The sequence below is a fragment of the Alligator mississippiensis genome, chromosome 1 (genome assembly GCF_030867095.1).
Source record: "Alligator mississippiensis isolate rAllMis1 chromosome 1, rAllMis1, whole genome shotgun sequence".
Taxonomy (NCBI): domain Eukaryota; kingdom Metazoa; phylum Chordata; order Crocodylia; family Alligatoridae; genus Alligator; species Alligator mississippiensis.
Window position 1 is genome coordinate 366296953 of NC_081824.1, and position 16932 is coordinate 366313884.

At 39.2% G+C, this 16932-nt stretch overlaps 1 protein-coding gene across 10 annotated transcripts in view; it reads right to left on the minus strand.

The window, feature by feature from the left end:
* Positions 1 to 5348: 5348 nt before the first annotated feature.
* The window catches only part of MBNL2 (muscleblind like splicing regulator 2), a 184162-nt gene continuing 172578 nt past the window's right edge, over positions 5349 to 16932 (minus strand). For 8 of the 10 annotated variants that reach the window (XM_019486935.2, XM_014596997.3, XM_019486934.2 and 5 more), the window contains one exon: positions 8119 to 8227. In XM_019486935.2, the coding sequence (XP_019342480.1) occupies positions 8213 to 8227 (15 nt within the window). In that variant the 3' untranslated portion in view covers positions 8119 to 8212. Of the gene's footprint in view, positions 8228 to 16932 lie in introns of all 10 variants that reach the window. The other 2 variants (XM_019486939.2, XM_019486936.2) reach the window with 1 other exon arrangement.

The window sequence follows — 16932 nt, forward strand, 5'->3', positions numbered from 1 at the left end:
CCTGCTGGTAGAGGGGTGGCTGGGATGCTGAAGACAGGAAGAGGATGGGGAACCCCAGTTCCTCACTGTATGAGCCTGGGTCTATTTCAAGTTTCTGTGAAGCTCAAACAGATGGCCAAAGAATCAGTGCAGCTCAGCAGGATGGTTGGGAGTCTGAACTGGCTCACTACCCAGGTTGCTGTGCTGGCCTGTGAGAGCTGTGTGCGCCTGACCACAGTTGCATCAGAGTCCTTGTTGCTCTCCTAGGTGGCATGGGCTGCCATGGCACTGTATTTTTGGATGTGATTGTATCATTGACTGCAAAGATGCAGGACAGTTCCTTGGATAGTGGGTGCATATGTGCCTGACACACAGTTGCCCTCCCATGTCCTTGTGAAGTGCTGCCTCAGTACCTTGCATTTGGATTGGCACTGGGCCCAGTCATGGTCATGTCCCCAGGCCATTTCCTTTGTGATCTGTTTATAGGCCACTTTGTTCTGGTGACCTGACAGGGGTGTCTGTTGGTTCTCAATCTCATCCCAGATGGTGATGAGATCCACTTCCTCCTCCCTGATCCAGCTGCTGCTGCACTTGTTCATGATGCTACATTTGGAGTGAGGAGGCATGGTGGGTAGAGGATGGGTGGAGGTGAGGGGGGCATAGAAGTCCAAACTTGCTGTGGTGGATGGATCCAATGACCTCCCTGAAAGCTGTATGGTTAGGTAGATGGGTGCCATCAGTGGTTAGTGATGTTTGCATTGGGTTCAATGGATGCAGCCTCCAATGCTGATTTTTGGCAGGTGGTAAGCACAAAATGGTTGGTAAGTTGCCATGCAGGACAATTAATAGGTGGGGGTGGCCACCTGGGGTCTGTCACATCTTCCGGGCGATAGCTGCCCAGATGGCAGGGGGCACACGTGGCAGTAGTACTGTACAGAGGCCAACCCCGCAACCACAGTCTACTGGCAGCTGGCCCAGAGGGGCAGATGCCTCTACTAGCTCTGCAGTCCCCATCCGAGTCTGGCAGGTGCACAGCAGGTCACAGCCAGGCAGCAGCCCCCACTGCCAGACTGCTGCAGTGGGTAGAGGGTGCAGGGAACTCTCAGGGCTGCTGCAGCAGTCCAGCTAGCACAAGGGGTAGTGTCCCCAGGTACCAATTGGCTGGGCCCCAGAAGCTCCTGAGAGCAAGTAGCCCTGAGCTACTTGCCAGGGCAGCTTCTTATACTGCTGGGTACAGCACAGGTGCTGGCCCCAGGCTCTCTCTCCCCCTGGCTGCAGATCTGGGAGGAGCCAGGCAGGGTTGTTTTGCCCCAAGTGACACAATTTGCTCCACACCAAGGTGCATGTCTGAGCATGGGCGCTGAAACAAATAGCCCCGGCTCAAATTTGCACCACTTCTATTTGAGCTGCTGCAAGCGCATGTGCTTGCATGTGTGGATACGCCCTAAATGCTCAAAACCCAACACTTTGTTTTTTTAAAAGAATGAGATTAAACAGCCAGTCTGATTACTGTCAGTACCTCATCCATTTTTTTTTTTAATTGCTGTTGGTAACACTTTAAAAATTCCAACCACTGGGTGGGTTGCTAGGCTAGTTCCTTATTGTTTAAAATACTACAAATTTAAAATTATGTTTACGGGAAAAGCATTAGCAATTTCCTCAAACTGGAGAGGGCTTTCATTAATTCTGAATAACACTTTTAGTGGTATATGAACAAGTACAAAAAAATACTGTCAGACACTTCTTGATTCTACTTTCACTCAACTTAGTGACATTTTTCAGACAGAGGTAAAGGCAAAACATCTACTTGTATTCCCCTCTGTGAATTAAAGGTGAATTTATTACTACTGAAATTGGCTTGCCTCAAGTTTAGCAGAGGCATGCAGTTGAGCATCTGTACCTCAAGCCAGGTTCTCCACTGCATGCAAATCCTGCCTTATTTACATTACCCTCATCACCAGGATTTCTGGGGACCTTGTGCTATTCTGGGCTTGGGACTCAGAGATCAGCATTTGGGTTAAACTGTTGCTTGTGATGTGAACAGAGTTGGATGTAGCTCACACATCCATTTTTATCTGAAACTAGGTTTTGAGCTCAGCTCTTCAAAGACAAAGGGGCAGTATATCACCCTTCTGTTCATGTATACATTAGCTTTTCCCTCATTCTTTAGGCACTGCTGGTGGGAAGCGGTACAATTATATAACAAGGTATGAATGCTTCTTTCCTTCTTTGAAACATTTCTCAATTCCAGGCTAGCCCTTTCCCTTTCATATTTGAAAATGTTCTTTTTCATCTTTGTGGTAGGAAATATTTTCATATCTTGTTTGCACATTAATTGATATCTTCTATTCACAGATAACCTTGCCATGGATTTCATCATGCTGTATCTGCTTCACTCTTTTATTAAACCCTTTGATAGAGCAATCCTGAATGTACCTCCTACCCACAGCAATAAAAAGAATCTTGATCCATCAAAAAGTCATAGCCAAAAAATACCTTTCTTATGGCATTTGAAAAGGAGATCAAGGCCTAAGCAAGAAGACTCTGCAAAGGAAAGGAGGTGTAATTTTCTGGTACTGCACATTTGGTGGCAGTGGTGCATGGTACATGAGCAGCGTCCAGAAGTTGGCTGCTGTAGGGGAGATGTCACTTTTTTTTTGCCACTGACACGTTAAGCAGCCATTTAAATGCTGATTTTTGGTGGCAAAAAGAAGTTGATCTCTCTCCCTAGTAGCAGGGAACTTCTGCCTACTGGCACTTGGCCCTGCTTGCCACTGGAGCCACTGCAGGGAAGGTGCAAGGTGGGAGACAGGGGATGGGAAGGTGAGGCAACCTTTTCCTTCCTCCTTGGCCACTGCCTGCAGCTCATGCCCAGTCACCCATCCACTGTTTTGCTACTGATGCAAATGATGTTATCCCAAAAGACATATAGCAAGGCCATTCAAAGCATTTTCAAGGATCTACTAAATTCAAGAAAGAAAATGACTTCAGAAGAGGGCTCAGTAAAATCTTGGCACACTACTGCAGTCATGATCCAGATACTGTTGCCTTAGTTTTGGGTGAGACTTGACAGAAATACCTAATAATTATTAATTTTCAACTCTGTAAAGGGTTTTGTTTCATTTTAAAAACCCCACAATTAGTTGAGGATATGTAGGCTTACTGGGCAGAATGCAAAACTACCCATTAGGCTCTGTGCAGCAGAAAAAGTTCACAGAAGGATCTATGAAAACTGCCAAAATTGCAAAGTGTGAGTGTTTTTAAAATGTTAAAATTAATATAAATGTTCCCTGTCTCTTCTTAGCAGCCATCAGCTGTCCAAATATGACACTAGAATGAGGCCAAGTATAAGAAAATATAAAAGGAGAGAGGTGATGCTCAGAAGTTTTAATAATTCAATTTGAATCCTTACTTAGACATATTCACATTTTTTTCTTCCTTCCTTTTACCATTTTTTTTTTTTTTATCACTTCCCTTCCCTTCTTCGGACTACACACACATTTCTTGCCTCCCTCAGTTTGTGACACCTGCAATTTGACCAGCTCACCTGGTGGTTTTCCAAAATCACCTTGCAATGTTGCATTCCTCTCAAACTAGCCCTTTGCTGATGCAATGGGTTAACGAACCCTTCTTTTCCTTCATGCTGTGAAGGGATCTGCAGTTTTCTCTCCTAAAAAAATGGAATGTAAATAAAGGTTGCACTCACAGGTGTAGGACTGACAGGTTTAGAAACTAAAATCATATTTGCCAATGAAACCGGTACTGCATTTGCAGCACAGTGTAAGCCCCATTTTTACCATAAGTGAATGCTTCTAGGGATGAGAAAGGAGTTCAACCTCCACGCTAATCCCTGGCTTCTGACAAAGAGGTAAAACACATCTATGGATGTTTCCTTCCTCTAGAGGAAGCAAGGCTGCATCCCCACAACAATCTTAACTTCATGCTCTTCTTTCTGTCTACACCACATGCAATTGATACTGCCCTACTACTGAAGTTTCAGTTATCACAGCCTTGTGAAAAGATCATGGGACTATGAATCAGAGACTGCATCCAGACATGCGTGGACATTTGGTTCCCTGGGGACAACTAATGGTGGCACATCTTGTGCTGCCACTAGTTGTCCCCAGAGAACACCTATGCCACACGCGCGCTGGTGCACGGCAAGTTACCCTGGATGGCGTAGGGAAGGCTGGTGCCAGCACTGGACTGCAGTGGTGAGGATCCTGCTGCGTGGAGACTAGCTGGCAGCGGAACGTGGTTCTGGCTGGCCAGGCTCTGGCTTTGGGCAATGCATTCTGCCACAGTGTATGCCACTCCCCTTTTTTGGGGTTTTTTTTGACCACTGGATATCCAGGGGTCAAAAAAATCCCCTCCATGCTGCTCCCTTTTAGTGCAGAGAACAACTGAATGTGTGGTATGTGGCACTACAGACATGTCTGTGGCGTACGGCCGTGTTTGCCTGGATGCGGCCAGAAATGTTGACCCCTGTTTTGTCACTGGCTTATTGTGAGATCTCAGGCGTTGAACAAATAACTTAAACTTCTCTGAGCCTATGCCTCCTCTTTAGGAATATGTGGATAATAGAGCTCCTTTATAACAGTCTGTGAGATTCAGGCAGGAATGTTTTGAATAAATGGTAGTTAAACATCTGCGAGCTGCAGTGCACATATGACAACATTATGCACAAGTTTGTATATGCAGAGAAGGGACATACAATTATTGTACTGCTAAGGGTAAATCTGTGGAAACTGCTCAGTGCCATGGAACAGGTACAGCTTTTGTAGTGGCAGAAGCTTCTGGGAATCCATGTAAGAGAAGGGAGCATTCCCAGAGTAGACCCAAGACCAGAGGACAGAAAACCATAAAGGTATAGCATGCAAACTCCCTAGTGCAAAGGATGTATACAGTGGCTATGGATGATGCTATAGCATAGTGGGGCCTACCTTTTTGGCAGGCATGCCACAGATTAGCCCTGGACCCTCCCTGAGTGTCACTCTGATCTCTTTTCCCTGCCTGATCTGCTGCTCTGTTTTTTGTTCCCTGCATAACCCGCTGCTCTGTTTTCTGCTCCCTAACTTGGCAGCTGCTCTGCTACATATATACTGTGTCTGATTTGCTGCCTGCAAACAGACATTACCCATGCCACTTGTGGCAAGCATGTGGCACATCGGCCACCCCTGATGTAGCAGTTGTCAGCTCCACTGCCTAATGGTTAAGGAAAAGGAATGGAGAATTCTGTCCACACTATGCGGAACACTGTTTTGTCCTGAGCCAGAATGGTTTACTTTATGGAATTTAATCTCTTCTACTTGTACAATGAAAAAAAAAGAAGAGAGAAACCTGAAAAAAAGAACACTGCACTACTGCAATCGTTTTAAAATGCTTCTTTTTATTTCAGTGGTTGCACAATGGGTGAATAAATTTAACGTCACAACGAAAATATAATGGATATTTTAACAGATTGCTATGGTTACAGTGAAAGGAATGAATGAAGGGGATTCTTAAACTGTTATTGAAATAGTCAGTAGAACTGTTGTCAATTATATTTTGTATGAGAGAGGCAAATGATAAGGTATTTTGGTGAAGTGCTGTTTCATTTGTACAAAATAAATACAGAGACATCTCAAGTAACTTGAAATTACCTCTCAACTATAGTTTCTCAGTGTTGGCCCATCTCATGGTTTTTTCTGGGGAGTTCCTTTTCTTTAATTCAACAAAGCATTTAAGATTTATTCATCTCCATTAGACTTTCTTTTTAAAATATAAACAAAGTTTTGGCAAATAATATTTATACAGAAAAATAGTTTTAGATCTTCCCAAATTTTGAAATATTCTATAAAATTACTTTATAAATAAATAAAATGCAGAATCTGTTCTACATTTATTTGCTCATCTGCGTAATTGCCTCCTTCTTGTTAGCATAGGTTTGCACTTTTACAGTTTTGAGGAATATTACAAAGTCATAAAGTCGGAAAATGGATCTCATATTAAAAATACATTTTTTCTTTTGTGTGTAAATTTGTCTGGATGTAAGCCCTGATGTATCTGGAATGTTGTCATCAACGGGCCAAAAATAGTAATATTGGATTAACTGTAAAAAATATAGAATAATTATTTTGAAACATAAAAAGATCACACAAAACAATGTTTTAAAGAGTTCACTACAGAAAATATTTAAACAATGTGGATAATTTACCATTTAATATTATACAATATGCTACCAAAATGCCTAAATTAACTAGTATTAAAAAAAATAAAATGAAAACAACTTTGACAGATATAGGCAAGTTGCAGTGTCAGCTACCTGGTTAAAATGACTGACAAAGTCTACAAACATTAGTGTTTTAATAGTACATAATGGTGATACCTTAACTGCTAAAGGAACAAGTTAAGATACATTATTTTCCCACAAATTAAAACAAATGCAACATTACAAGCACTATGTTAATTTTACAATCAGATTGTGATTTTGTTTTCTTCTGGGTGATCAAATCTACAATCTTAATATAAAGAGATAGTAATTAGACATTTGACAAACAAGATTTAGAATGGGAAGTCATTTCCAAAACAAATAATCATGTTGTTAGTGCCTCTAGTCTTTCAGAACAGGCAGTGCTGCCAAAGTTTAAAATATTTTACAATCAATCTGTAAAGTTTAAGTTAAAATACTGCAATCACTAATAATGTCCACATAGAAAACTGATGCTGCAAACAATTATACATAATATTCATTTATAACAGCTGTTTTGTTTTTTAAATCATAATTTAAAAACGATGTATTTATGTGACACGTGCAACATATAAAATGTGAAATATGAAATATTTGGTACAATAGTGCTTGAAACAAATCTTAAACCAAACTTAAATGAAATTTTAATTGTACATATATAATTACTGTGTAAATCAACAAATCATTTAAAAAAGTAAACAACATTAAAATCTGTTTCATCCATATATATGTATGTATGTATATATAATATGTATATAATTGTATTAAAGATATCTTCATACTTTGTGACATAAAATATGTTTTAAAGAAAAAAGATTAAAATAACTAGTATTATTTCTCCACTCTGTAATCCAGTTATCATCCTATAATCTAGTTTAAAAAATACAAGAACAGTAATGGTTTATTAAACTTAAGCGCTCCCTACACGTTTAATTTTTCGTTAATAATCTAGATTAAAGTCACTTACCAGGTTTTCAGTGACTGAATTCCTTTTTTTTAAATGAGAATATCATACAAATCTCCTCACCTACAGCCTCTTTAATTAGGTGTTTGGTTGTTTATAGAAGTTACTTAATAGCTTGGCTCTTTGTGATAATCTGATTGCAATTTTGAAACATTTATCACTTACTGTATATTAGATTGTTGGCATCAGCCTCACTTCCTTCAAGTCTGATGTGGCAAATTTTAGGCACTTCTGCAAAGTCTCTTTTAAAAACATTATAAATATACTTGTAAAATAAAATTTTCAAGACTTTGTTGGGGGTATGAGATTCATACCGTGCAAAGTTTTAGATTTTTCTTTTGCTATTCTAGAATCCCACGATTCAATGCAGCTTGTTCATCCAAGTCAAATATCAACTTAGGTGCATCTAAAGATTTGTGCTTTGCTTTGGGTTTTCTATTTAAAATTGTAGACTGGCAGGGTGATGAGCACAAGGACTGTAGTGTGTTTCACTTCCTTTCTTTGTCTGGGAATCAACTCACTAGGGAAGTAAACACAGGACTACTTTAACCAAGGAAAAAAACAAAACATGTGTAATTAGGGTTAAAAATAAACCTGCAACTGGGATATATCTTAGCCAATATAAATGAATTATTGCTAAACTTGAAAGATTCATAACGTCATGAATCTTATAATACTAAATTAATTGGACCATTTGCATTCGCTATAGTTATGGAGATAAGACAATATTCCTAAGAAGTAAACTATGTTTATAAAATCTTTAAAAGTAAATGTACCCTTTAAGTCTTGAAACATCACAGCTGGTATCAGGTAGTTAACTATTTTAGGTTGGGATACAGTAAGCATACCATATTTACTATTCATATATAACATAGCAGCACTAGCTTCTTAGAGTTTGTGATTTGTCCATAAGAACAAAATCTTTACTTAGCATGCAGTTTGTGGCAACTCTAAAGAGGAGGAAACAGGACAGTATGTACAGTAACAATGTTTTGCCATTCTCAGTGAGGCTTCTTGACATTCCATTCCATTTCTGCTGATTATTTCAGGATTATCTGTTAAAGAAATGAAGACATTATTGGTTTTTCTGATGACTTTAACCCAAAAGTAATACACTGTTGTTTATGATTTGGTCTAGTTAAGACACTGATTACACCATCTACCTATGCTGGGTGAAAAGTTTTGCATATCACAAACCTGTCCTTTTTTCCCCTCTCAATACCACAGTCTCATGAGAGTGAAATTAGACAAATGGGATATTGAACTTCAAGATAGCAGATGCATGTTTTAAAGTAAAGGGAAAATGAGAAGGAACAAGACAAATTATTTGCAGTTCCCCAGCTAATTCTTAGAAGTGCTGAATGGGCTAGGAGAGGGAATTAAGTAGAGATATTTGTCCCTGACTTCCCTGGGAATCAAGTTGAGCCATGAAGGTTACTGGTCTGGATGCTACGTTCAATATTAACCCTAATACTAGGTTGGTTTTCTTCTCTCTCTCTCTTTTAGAGGTCGGTGAACTGAAAAACCTTTCCCATTTTCTCTGTATTATACAAGCAGTCAGGCTAGATGAGCACTATAGTCCCTTCAGGCCTATAATTTACCAATCTACGTAACTGCTAATTCTACTAATGTGACACTTCAGTATGCTAGGATCCATGTACAGGAACCTGTTTACACGTGGCAGTCCTATTTCCAGTATCAAAAGGCCAAAAGCATGTTATGCTTTGCATGACGCAGTTTTAAATACAATCTTAACAGATGGTTTAAGAAAAAAAAAAAAGCCCTCAAACTACACCCCCATCAGCATATCCAGCATACAATATAGACAAAACAAACCAGATTTCCAGTGCCTTCCAAACTGGGTTCAACGGTTAGGGAGCACACTTGAGTTACTGCATCATTACTGAGTTGTTACTTCAGACCTAAGGACCAACTCTAGGCAATGCCATCCTATGGAAATACTCCTTTTTCCTGTTTAGCTAGGCATTCAAGCCACATTTCAAGCCATTTCAAATCACATTTCAAGTAAGATGCAAGACAGTCTTAAAAGGTACAATGTCCCATTTAGCCACTGTAAATGTGCATCACCATTTAGCGTGGCTTTTATCAAAAAAAAATATAAGATGGTTAGAAAATGACCTCGGCAACATACTACCTCTGACATACAGACCACCAACAAAGAATGTAAGGCCATTAATTCCAGTTGCCCATTTGGTTACTTTTTAATACTTTTTGTTGAAAAATAAAATTGTGTGCAGCCACTGTTCCAAAAGTTGGCTGGAATATGTCTATTTCTCTGCTACCAGTTTGCCGCGGTAGGTATATTATGAAATAAACATAGTTAACAATGACACCCATCTGCCTGTGACTACCTCAGAAACTTTTGTTTCTAGGTGGGAGACAATAAGCACCAAGCTGTTCCATTTTTCAAAGGAAGACTGCCCAGTGATAAGCTGCATTTTCAGGACTGACATGTGTTGTCATATCTGCAGGTTACATTGTTTTCCAAAGCAGGAGCTTGGATCTGTTTAAAGCAAAATGGTGGCATGCTCTGCCTCAGGGTGGATCAGATGCTCAAGATATTTTCTAGCTTTTGGAGGCACCTGTAATTTGTTAATTCTGTCCTAGGAAAATGGAGTAACTGCTCCCACTAATTTTACTAAATGATCCACTTGAAGTCTAAATTGTGAAACCAACTTGAGAAGTAAGGGATGTTCCATAAGAATATTTAGTATCTGGGTGTATGAGCTTCCCTTACTGTATTATTAGAAGACATGCCAACATTTATACCTCTAATTATAAACATCTTCAAGTTATATTTTTGTGGCGCCCAGAGGCTTCAGTCATGTCAGGGCCCCACCATAATGGGCACTGTTTAAAGATAATCTTGTTCAGAAGGACTTAAAATGAGACATAATATGTGAAAAAAACAAACAGGAGGGAAAAGGGAGGGGGAGAAAGGCTAAGGCAAGAAACACATAGATAATTGTTCAATATTTATATTGCGGTAAGGCCTATATGTCAGGTAGGCAGGTTCCTTTGTGTTTTGCTCTGTCTAGAGAAAATGACAGTCCCTGCCCAAAATGGATGCTTAGTAGCTGGGTGCACAACTTGTAGCCCACTGGTAGCAACAATTACAATTCCCCATCTGCTTAGCTCTTCTCAGATGACAATTTTCTGTATGCAACACAGCAGGAATGAACTTCAAGGAGACAGACAGCTTAGGGCAAATAAGATCTCCCTATCTTAACAGGGAGATTTTCCTTACACAGAAATGGCAGCATAGGAAAAATGCAAAGGTGCTCATGGGGAGACTTCATAATTGTTTCACATTGGACATGGTATATGCAGTTTGTTCTGTATGAAATACCCATGCAGCACCTTGGCTTTTTAAAGATTCTCATTCTTTGTGTTTGCTACACTTATTATGATTTTTTAATGCATTCCCTATTCTCTGTCTTCACTTAGAATTGTGTCCAAAACCAATACTACTGGAATGAAATCCATGGCCAATCACTAATAATTACACAGACACTAATCAGGCTGCAAAATCATCATTACTGACCTTTTTATCTTGTAATAATGAGCAATGCTGCTATAATCATTCTAAAAAGGTTTAACAATATTACCTTGGCCTTTACTATAGAATGATAGTTAGGAAACCTTAAAGTCTAATTTAGAGAGAATCAATTTGAAATCTATCAGCTTAAAGAAAATAAGTTGTTGAAGGTACTGCACTGGCTGGCTGACATTATTTTTGAAGAGATACAATGCCACTTTTCTATATTTTGAAGTATCTCTCTACATAGTGGTACATGAGAAATCTACACAAAAGATGGGGAAGCTGATTGTAACAGTCTAACCGCTCTTGTAGAAAAGTCTTCTTGAAAGGACTCACAAGAGTGACTCTCCATGAGGTTCTCTGTGCAGAGATGTGCTCTAAAAGCTCTGGCAGAAAAAGTTACAGAGCATAATCACAAGTCACACTCTCTCAGGAAGATAGGGCCATCCAAAAAGAGGCCTTGTACAAGCTCTAGTATCACCTATTATCACCTCTCCCCACTCCCTAGTTGCTTGACTCCACAGCTGGGGTACCAAGGATTTCTTCCTGAAGACTCCAGGGGAGGGGAAGAATGGGGTTAGGTGGGGGAGGCTGTATGAAAAAAGATATTTTGACCTATTCTCCAACTAAAGTAAGGTACAGCAATCCATTATACTAATAATGACTTGATTTACTGCATAAGAAGGACCTGGGGATCATAATGTGAGCCAACAGTGTGCTCCTGTTACAAAAAAAGTCAACAGTAGCCTGGGTTGTATTAAGAGGAATGGCACTTGCAAATCTAGGGAAGTGATTCTTCTGGTCTATTCAGCACTGGAGTACTGTGTCCAGTTTTGGGCCCTACACTTTAAGAAGGATGTGGACAGTGTATCACAAGTGCAGCTCAGAGCAACAAAAATAATTAGAGGCCTCAGAAGCATGACTTATGAGGACAGGCTAAAACAACTAGGGCTATTTATTGTGGAGAAGATGAGGAAGATTTGATAACACTTTTCAAATACCTGAAGGGTGATTACAGAGAGGATGTAGATAGAATATTCTCTGTGGACACAAAGGACAGGATTAGGAGCAATGGCCTCAAGCTACAGCAGAGGCAATTTAGATTGAAGATTTCTGACTATGGAAGTGGTTAATCACTGGAACAGGCTACCTAGAAACATTGTAGAATTTTAATTCCTGTACACTTTCAAGAGCAGGTTGGACAGACACTTGGCTGAAATAGTTTAGTCACGGATGATCCTGCCTTGATTTGGGGTTTTTGGAGTGGGGAGTTGTCCAGCAGGGGGCTGGACTAGATTACCTTCCTGCCCTACTTTCCTATGATGCTATGATAAATATAAGTTTAAAATCGTGAAAAATAAGAGAATATACATGTAGAGTAAAAAAAAAAATGCTGATAGTTTGTCTATGAGCCACATGTACAATTTGTTTTCAACAAGAGACTGGACATTCAGATTTTTGACCTCTGGCCTCATGCCCTCAAAGTAAATGAAAATATTTTTGCTCTTGCTACTGCCTAAAGCAATATTGCCTCAATATTCTTGCTGTGTTTTGGATTATTGTGCTCTGGTTTGTAATTTTATTGTAATGTTTTCAATGTGTGTGAATCTCACACCATCATATATACTATGTCCTACTTTTACCAGATAATAAATACTATAGAGGTCATCAGAATAGCAAGATCCTGGCTTTTGGTGATGCAGGGCATAACAACATGAAGAAAACCTTATTTGACCTTGAAGGCCCAAATCCTATTTCACTTTTTGACTTCTGTTAATCCCGTCTGAGAACTCTGAAAAGGACAAGCCCAGTTGTTCAGGTGGAAATAGTGTCTAAATTCTGCAAAAGTGCCCTAAACATTGCTTATGCATCAGCTTTTAGACAGCTAACTAACATTCAGATACCTATAGATGAAATGGGTTTTGGACGAAATGTACAGCATATAAGCAGCCTGTAACCATTTCTAAACCTTACAAATTCTAGCCATTCATGTTTGATCTGAGACCACTTTGATTCTTGTAACTCTTATTTTGTGTTGTATCAGCTGTATCTGAGTGCAATACACAGCAATGAACATACAAGATTTTCTATCCTACATTAATTTTGTATAAACCAGCTCAGCTGCAGACTTCTCAGTGGATCCACCTGCAAATGCAGTAATAAACTTGCTTCTGGTATGCATTTCTAAGATGCTCCTTTAAAAGGCCTTTGAAATCACTTCTCCAAAGTCTCTTATTTCACAGGTATTACTATATTTTGAGCCAACATTAAGGCCCTTCACCTACAAATGCAAATTATTTCCATATTGGAAAAAAACAAAACTCATATTTAATGGATTTGTAAGTAGTGTTAAAAAAAAGGGTAAACATTTGGATCTCTTCCTGCTAGGTTTTGAAGATCAGTTCAGGACAGTGGTGCCCCAACCTTTTTCCCTGTGGGCTGGATCGGTGGTACCCCGTCTGTTTGCAGGCTAGATCCAGCTGGTAGACTGGCCCCATGAACCTGATCTAGCATGCAGGGTGGGGGCTTGATTCAGCCATGCATGGAGGAAGATGTGGGGGTGGCTTGGCTGCAATCTGGCTGACTGGGCTTTGAAATTTGCTGCCACTGCACCCTGCTGACAAACTGCCTGACCTGTAGAGGAGCCCTGAGCACCAGATGCCATGGCTCTCTGGGCCAGATTTAGCTCGTGGACCAGGGAGTTGAGCACCCATGATTTAGGAGCTTCTTGCATATATAGTGACATTCTCTCTTTCCAGGTATTTCACATAGGCAGTACAGCAGTCATACAGGTTTAGGGAATACATTCTAAAAGGATCTACAGCAATTTATAGAAAGTCTGTCCTCAGAAAGCTTCTCATGATTTCTGAAAGCTACACAAAACATTCCATCTCTCTGATGGGAAACTGGATTGATGGGAATTTAAAGCTTTCTACGGGTTTCGGAAAATGCCCCTATATGTTGGTTGTATTGATTAGTATGCTCTTCTGTGCCATGACCTCTGCACCCTCCATGCTTAGGAAAGACTTTCAACAGGAACATCAGACTGGAAAGCACCCCATGGTTCTTTGATTCCTTATCTTTAAATTAGGGAGGGCTGCCCCCACCGCTCCTTTTGGAAAATTATTCCAGAATCTCATTTCTCTAAGGTCTAGAAACCTTCTCCCAGTTTAGAATCTAAATTTACATATGGACCATTTATATCCATTTGTTCCTCAGAAACCTTCTAAACGTTTCTCCTTAAAATTTACCTCCACTTTGACCACTGTAAGTCACACCCGTTGGACTATGAGCTGTGATTTCTATCTGCTACTAAGCTCTGTCCATTTTATTGTTACTTCATCCTCTCATCCCAATTCCACCTTGTTTGCCTGTTTTGTTCATGTTTTGTTGTCTCTGACACAAGTTCTCTAAACCAGACACTATTTCCTTGGTTATTTGTCTGTATTGTGCCTAGTCCAAGGGATCCTGATCTTTGCTGGAGGCCCCTAGGTTCAAAGGCTTTACTTGTTTCACTGACACATTAGAGTTATTTTCCTGCCCTCTATTCAGACTCTTCTGCCTCTCAGTCTGCTCAGTTTTCTTGGCTCCATTCCCACTCTGCCCCCCTGGCCATCCATCCTTCTATCTTGAGGCTCAGAGTCACTGGCCTAATGTCTGCCCCTTTGCCCAGTGTTCAGGGGATATATTTCCCTTTTTCCCAGTCTAAGCACACATATCTAATGAAAAAAAAAAAAAGTGGAATCATGTATCCCTGCAACCTTAATCTTTTCCATGGAATTTGTGACAGTAAATGAAAACACATACAGTCAAGCAAACATATACATTGTTTCTTTGGTTTCAGAAGGAAAATATATTACCAGCCTCTCAAACACCTTTTAGTATACTTCCCTTTCCAGGGAACATATTGAGGTAGCAAAGAATGAGAAACTATTCTTTAAAGAATGTTATTCACTACAAATAAACAGGATTAAGTCTTTTAAAAATGAAGACAATCTAGTTTTGTTCACTTTTCCCAAGAATAATGAATAATGCAGCCCTTTAAAGTTTATCATATTACATTCTGATTTATCTTACTGTACACTGAATTCTAATTTTTGTTAATGGGAGATGGAATAAACAGACTGTGTAGACATGAGAAGAGCATTATGGTGATATTTTAGGAGTTCCCATATCACAACTGTTTAGAATGTCCACTCAGTATAACCCTTGAGGAGCTCTGATCTAGTATAATAGACTGCATTTTGCACCTTCTATTTTTAGGGCATTTTCTTTCCTCTGCTTTGATTTTCTAAGCTGTTCTGATCGGTTTACCCAGAGGAAATGAGAGAACAAAGAAGTGAAAGGGCAAACACTGAGGTTGTTATTCATTAAGAAAGATTCTGTATTTCTCTGTGTGAGTGCTACTTCTTCAGCACCTCATTTCTCAATTCCCTCCTTTCTTTTTATGTAAGACCTGGTTTCTATTTTGTTTCCTTCTTGTATTTCACCTGTACTAAAAGCATTTAGAATGAGAAAGGGATTAACAATTTCGCACCTTTAGTATGGGTGCTGCCAAGCATAAAAAGCACAGCTAACATTTCTCTAGACTCCACAGGAGCAGCGATATTTTCACAGTAAAAAGAGAGAGACAGAAAGACAGAGAGAGAAAAGAAAAAAGAAAAGCAACTCCCCACTCCGAAAACCCCAAATCAACACCCTCCCCCCAAAAAAGGGTTCAAATTGAGGCTTCTTTTATTGTAATATTTTTTCTAATGCATTGTTATGGTTCAGAACTTGGAGGCATAAAGGCATTAAGAAAAGCCAAGTGCAACTCTGCTGACTTGCACACTCCTCACACATAAAGACGACATTATTTTGTATTACTGTACTTTTGGTTAGATTTATAACTTAATATATATGTGCAATATGGACCAATCAAGGTCTCTAAGGAAAGGCTAGCTATGAATTCCCTGACTTCTGCCCATTTATGTTTTCATTAATTTTCTTCTTGAGGATTCTTGTATACAAATATGCATATACATAGTTATGTAAGTGCTATCATTGCACATGATTTTGTGCCAAAGATGTAGTAAGTCAAGGGCAATGGATCCCTGACTTAAGCTAGAAGGAAAAACTGACAGAACAGCAAATAAATGAAGACCTTGATTCTCCAACTGGATTAAGTTGGCAGACAGACCTCTGCAGGATCAGGGCTAAAAAATGGCATGACTGCTTGGCTAAATGTTTCATGGACAGACCATGACTGAAACAAAATACTACTTCTGTTTATTTCAATGACCAACAGTCAGAGGCGCCATAAGGGTGAGCGATGTGGGCAACATACCCACCCCAAGTTACAAGCACAACTGCAATTTATTTTAGGGGGCAGAGTTTCATACAAATACATCTTGGCTTACATGCTGCAAGAGTGTTAAAATCTTGAGGGAAAGCACATTCTTGTTATGACCTTCATCGTTAACTGTTGAACTAATTCGTTTTCTGCCCAAAGTTTATGAAATCACTTTACCTTAGAAAACTTGACCTGTGCTTAGATAATTAAAAAATACGCAAAAAGAATTTTGCCAAACTCCCCAAAAATATTATTTTTGGCATGAACATAACCTAAAAGCAAATTTATCTGGAAAATTATAAAAAAGCAGAGACTTATAAAGGAATTGGCTCCTCAAACATAGTTAGCTACACTAAAGCCTAAATTCAGAAACAGAGAAAATAAATTAAAATAGAGTGTAATAAGAGAAAGAGAAGGATACCTAGATATGTGACAGAAAAAGGAAATAAAGCTTGAGCTTTTTTTTTTTTTTTTGACTTGTTTATCCTCCTGTGTGAAGATACTGCCATCTAGCTAGCTTATGAGAGAAAAAAAGTAAAAAGATTTCAGTCTTTTGGAAATGAGTCCTTGCCCCACTTCATTCCCATGTAATACTGTTATACATGTCTAATATATGATCTAAAGATTTTATATAATTATCTTGTTGCAGATAGCTGGCACCTAGAATTACTTTTCTAGTGTAACTGTTTAGCAGAACCAAATGTGTCCACAATGCTAGTGAAAATAGGTAAGAGTGAAGATCTGCTTAATTTTTGTATTAGATTTTTAATTTTGTATTAGATTTCAAAAACTGAGTCCCTTAATTTCTGTGTGGTGACTTTTTGTTTTTGCTTTACAGAATTCCCACTGACACACAAATCTGTTAA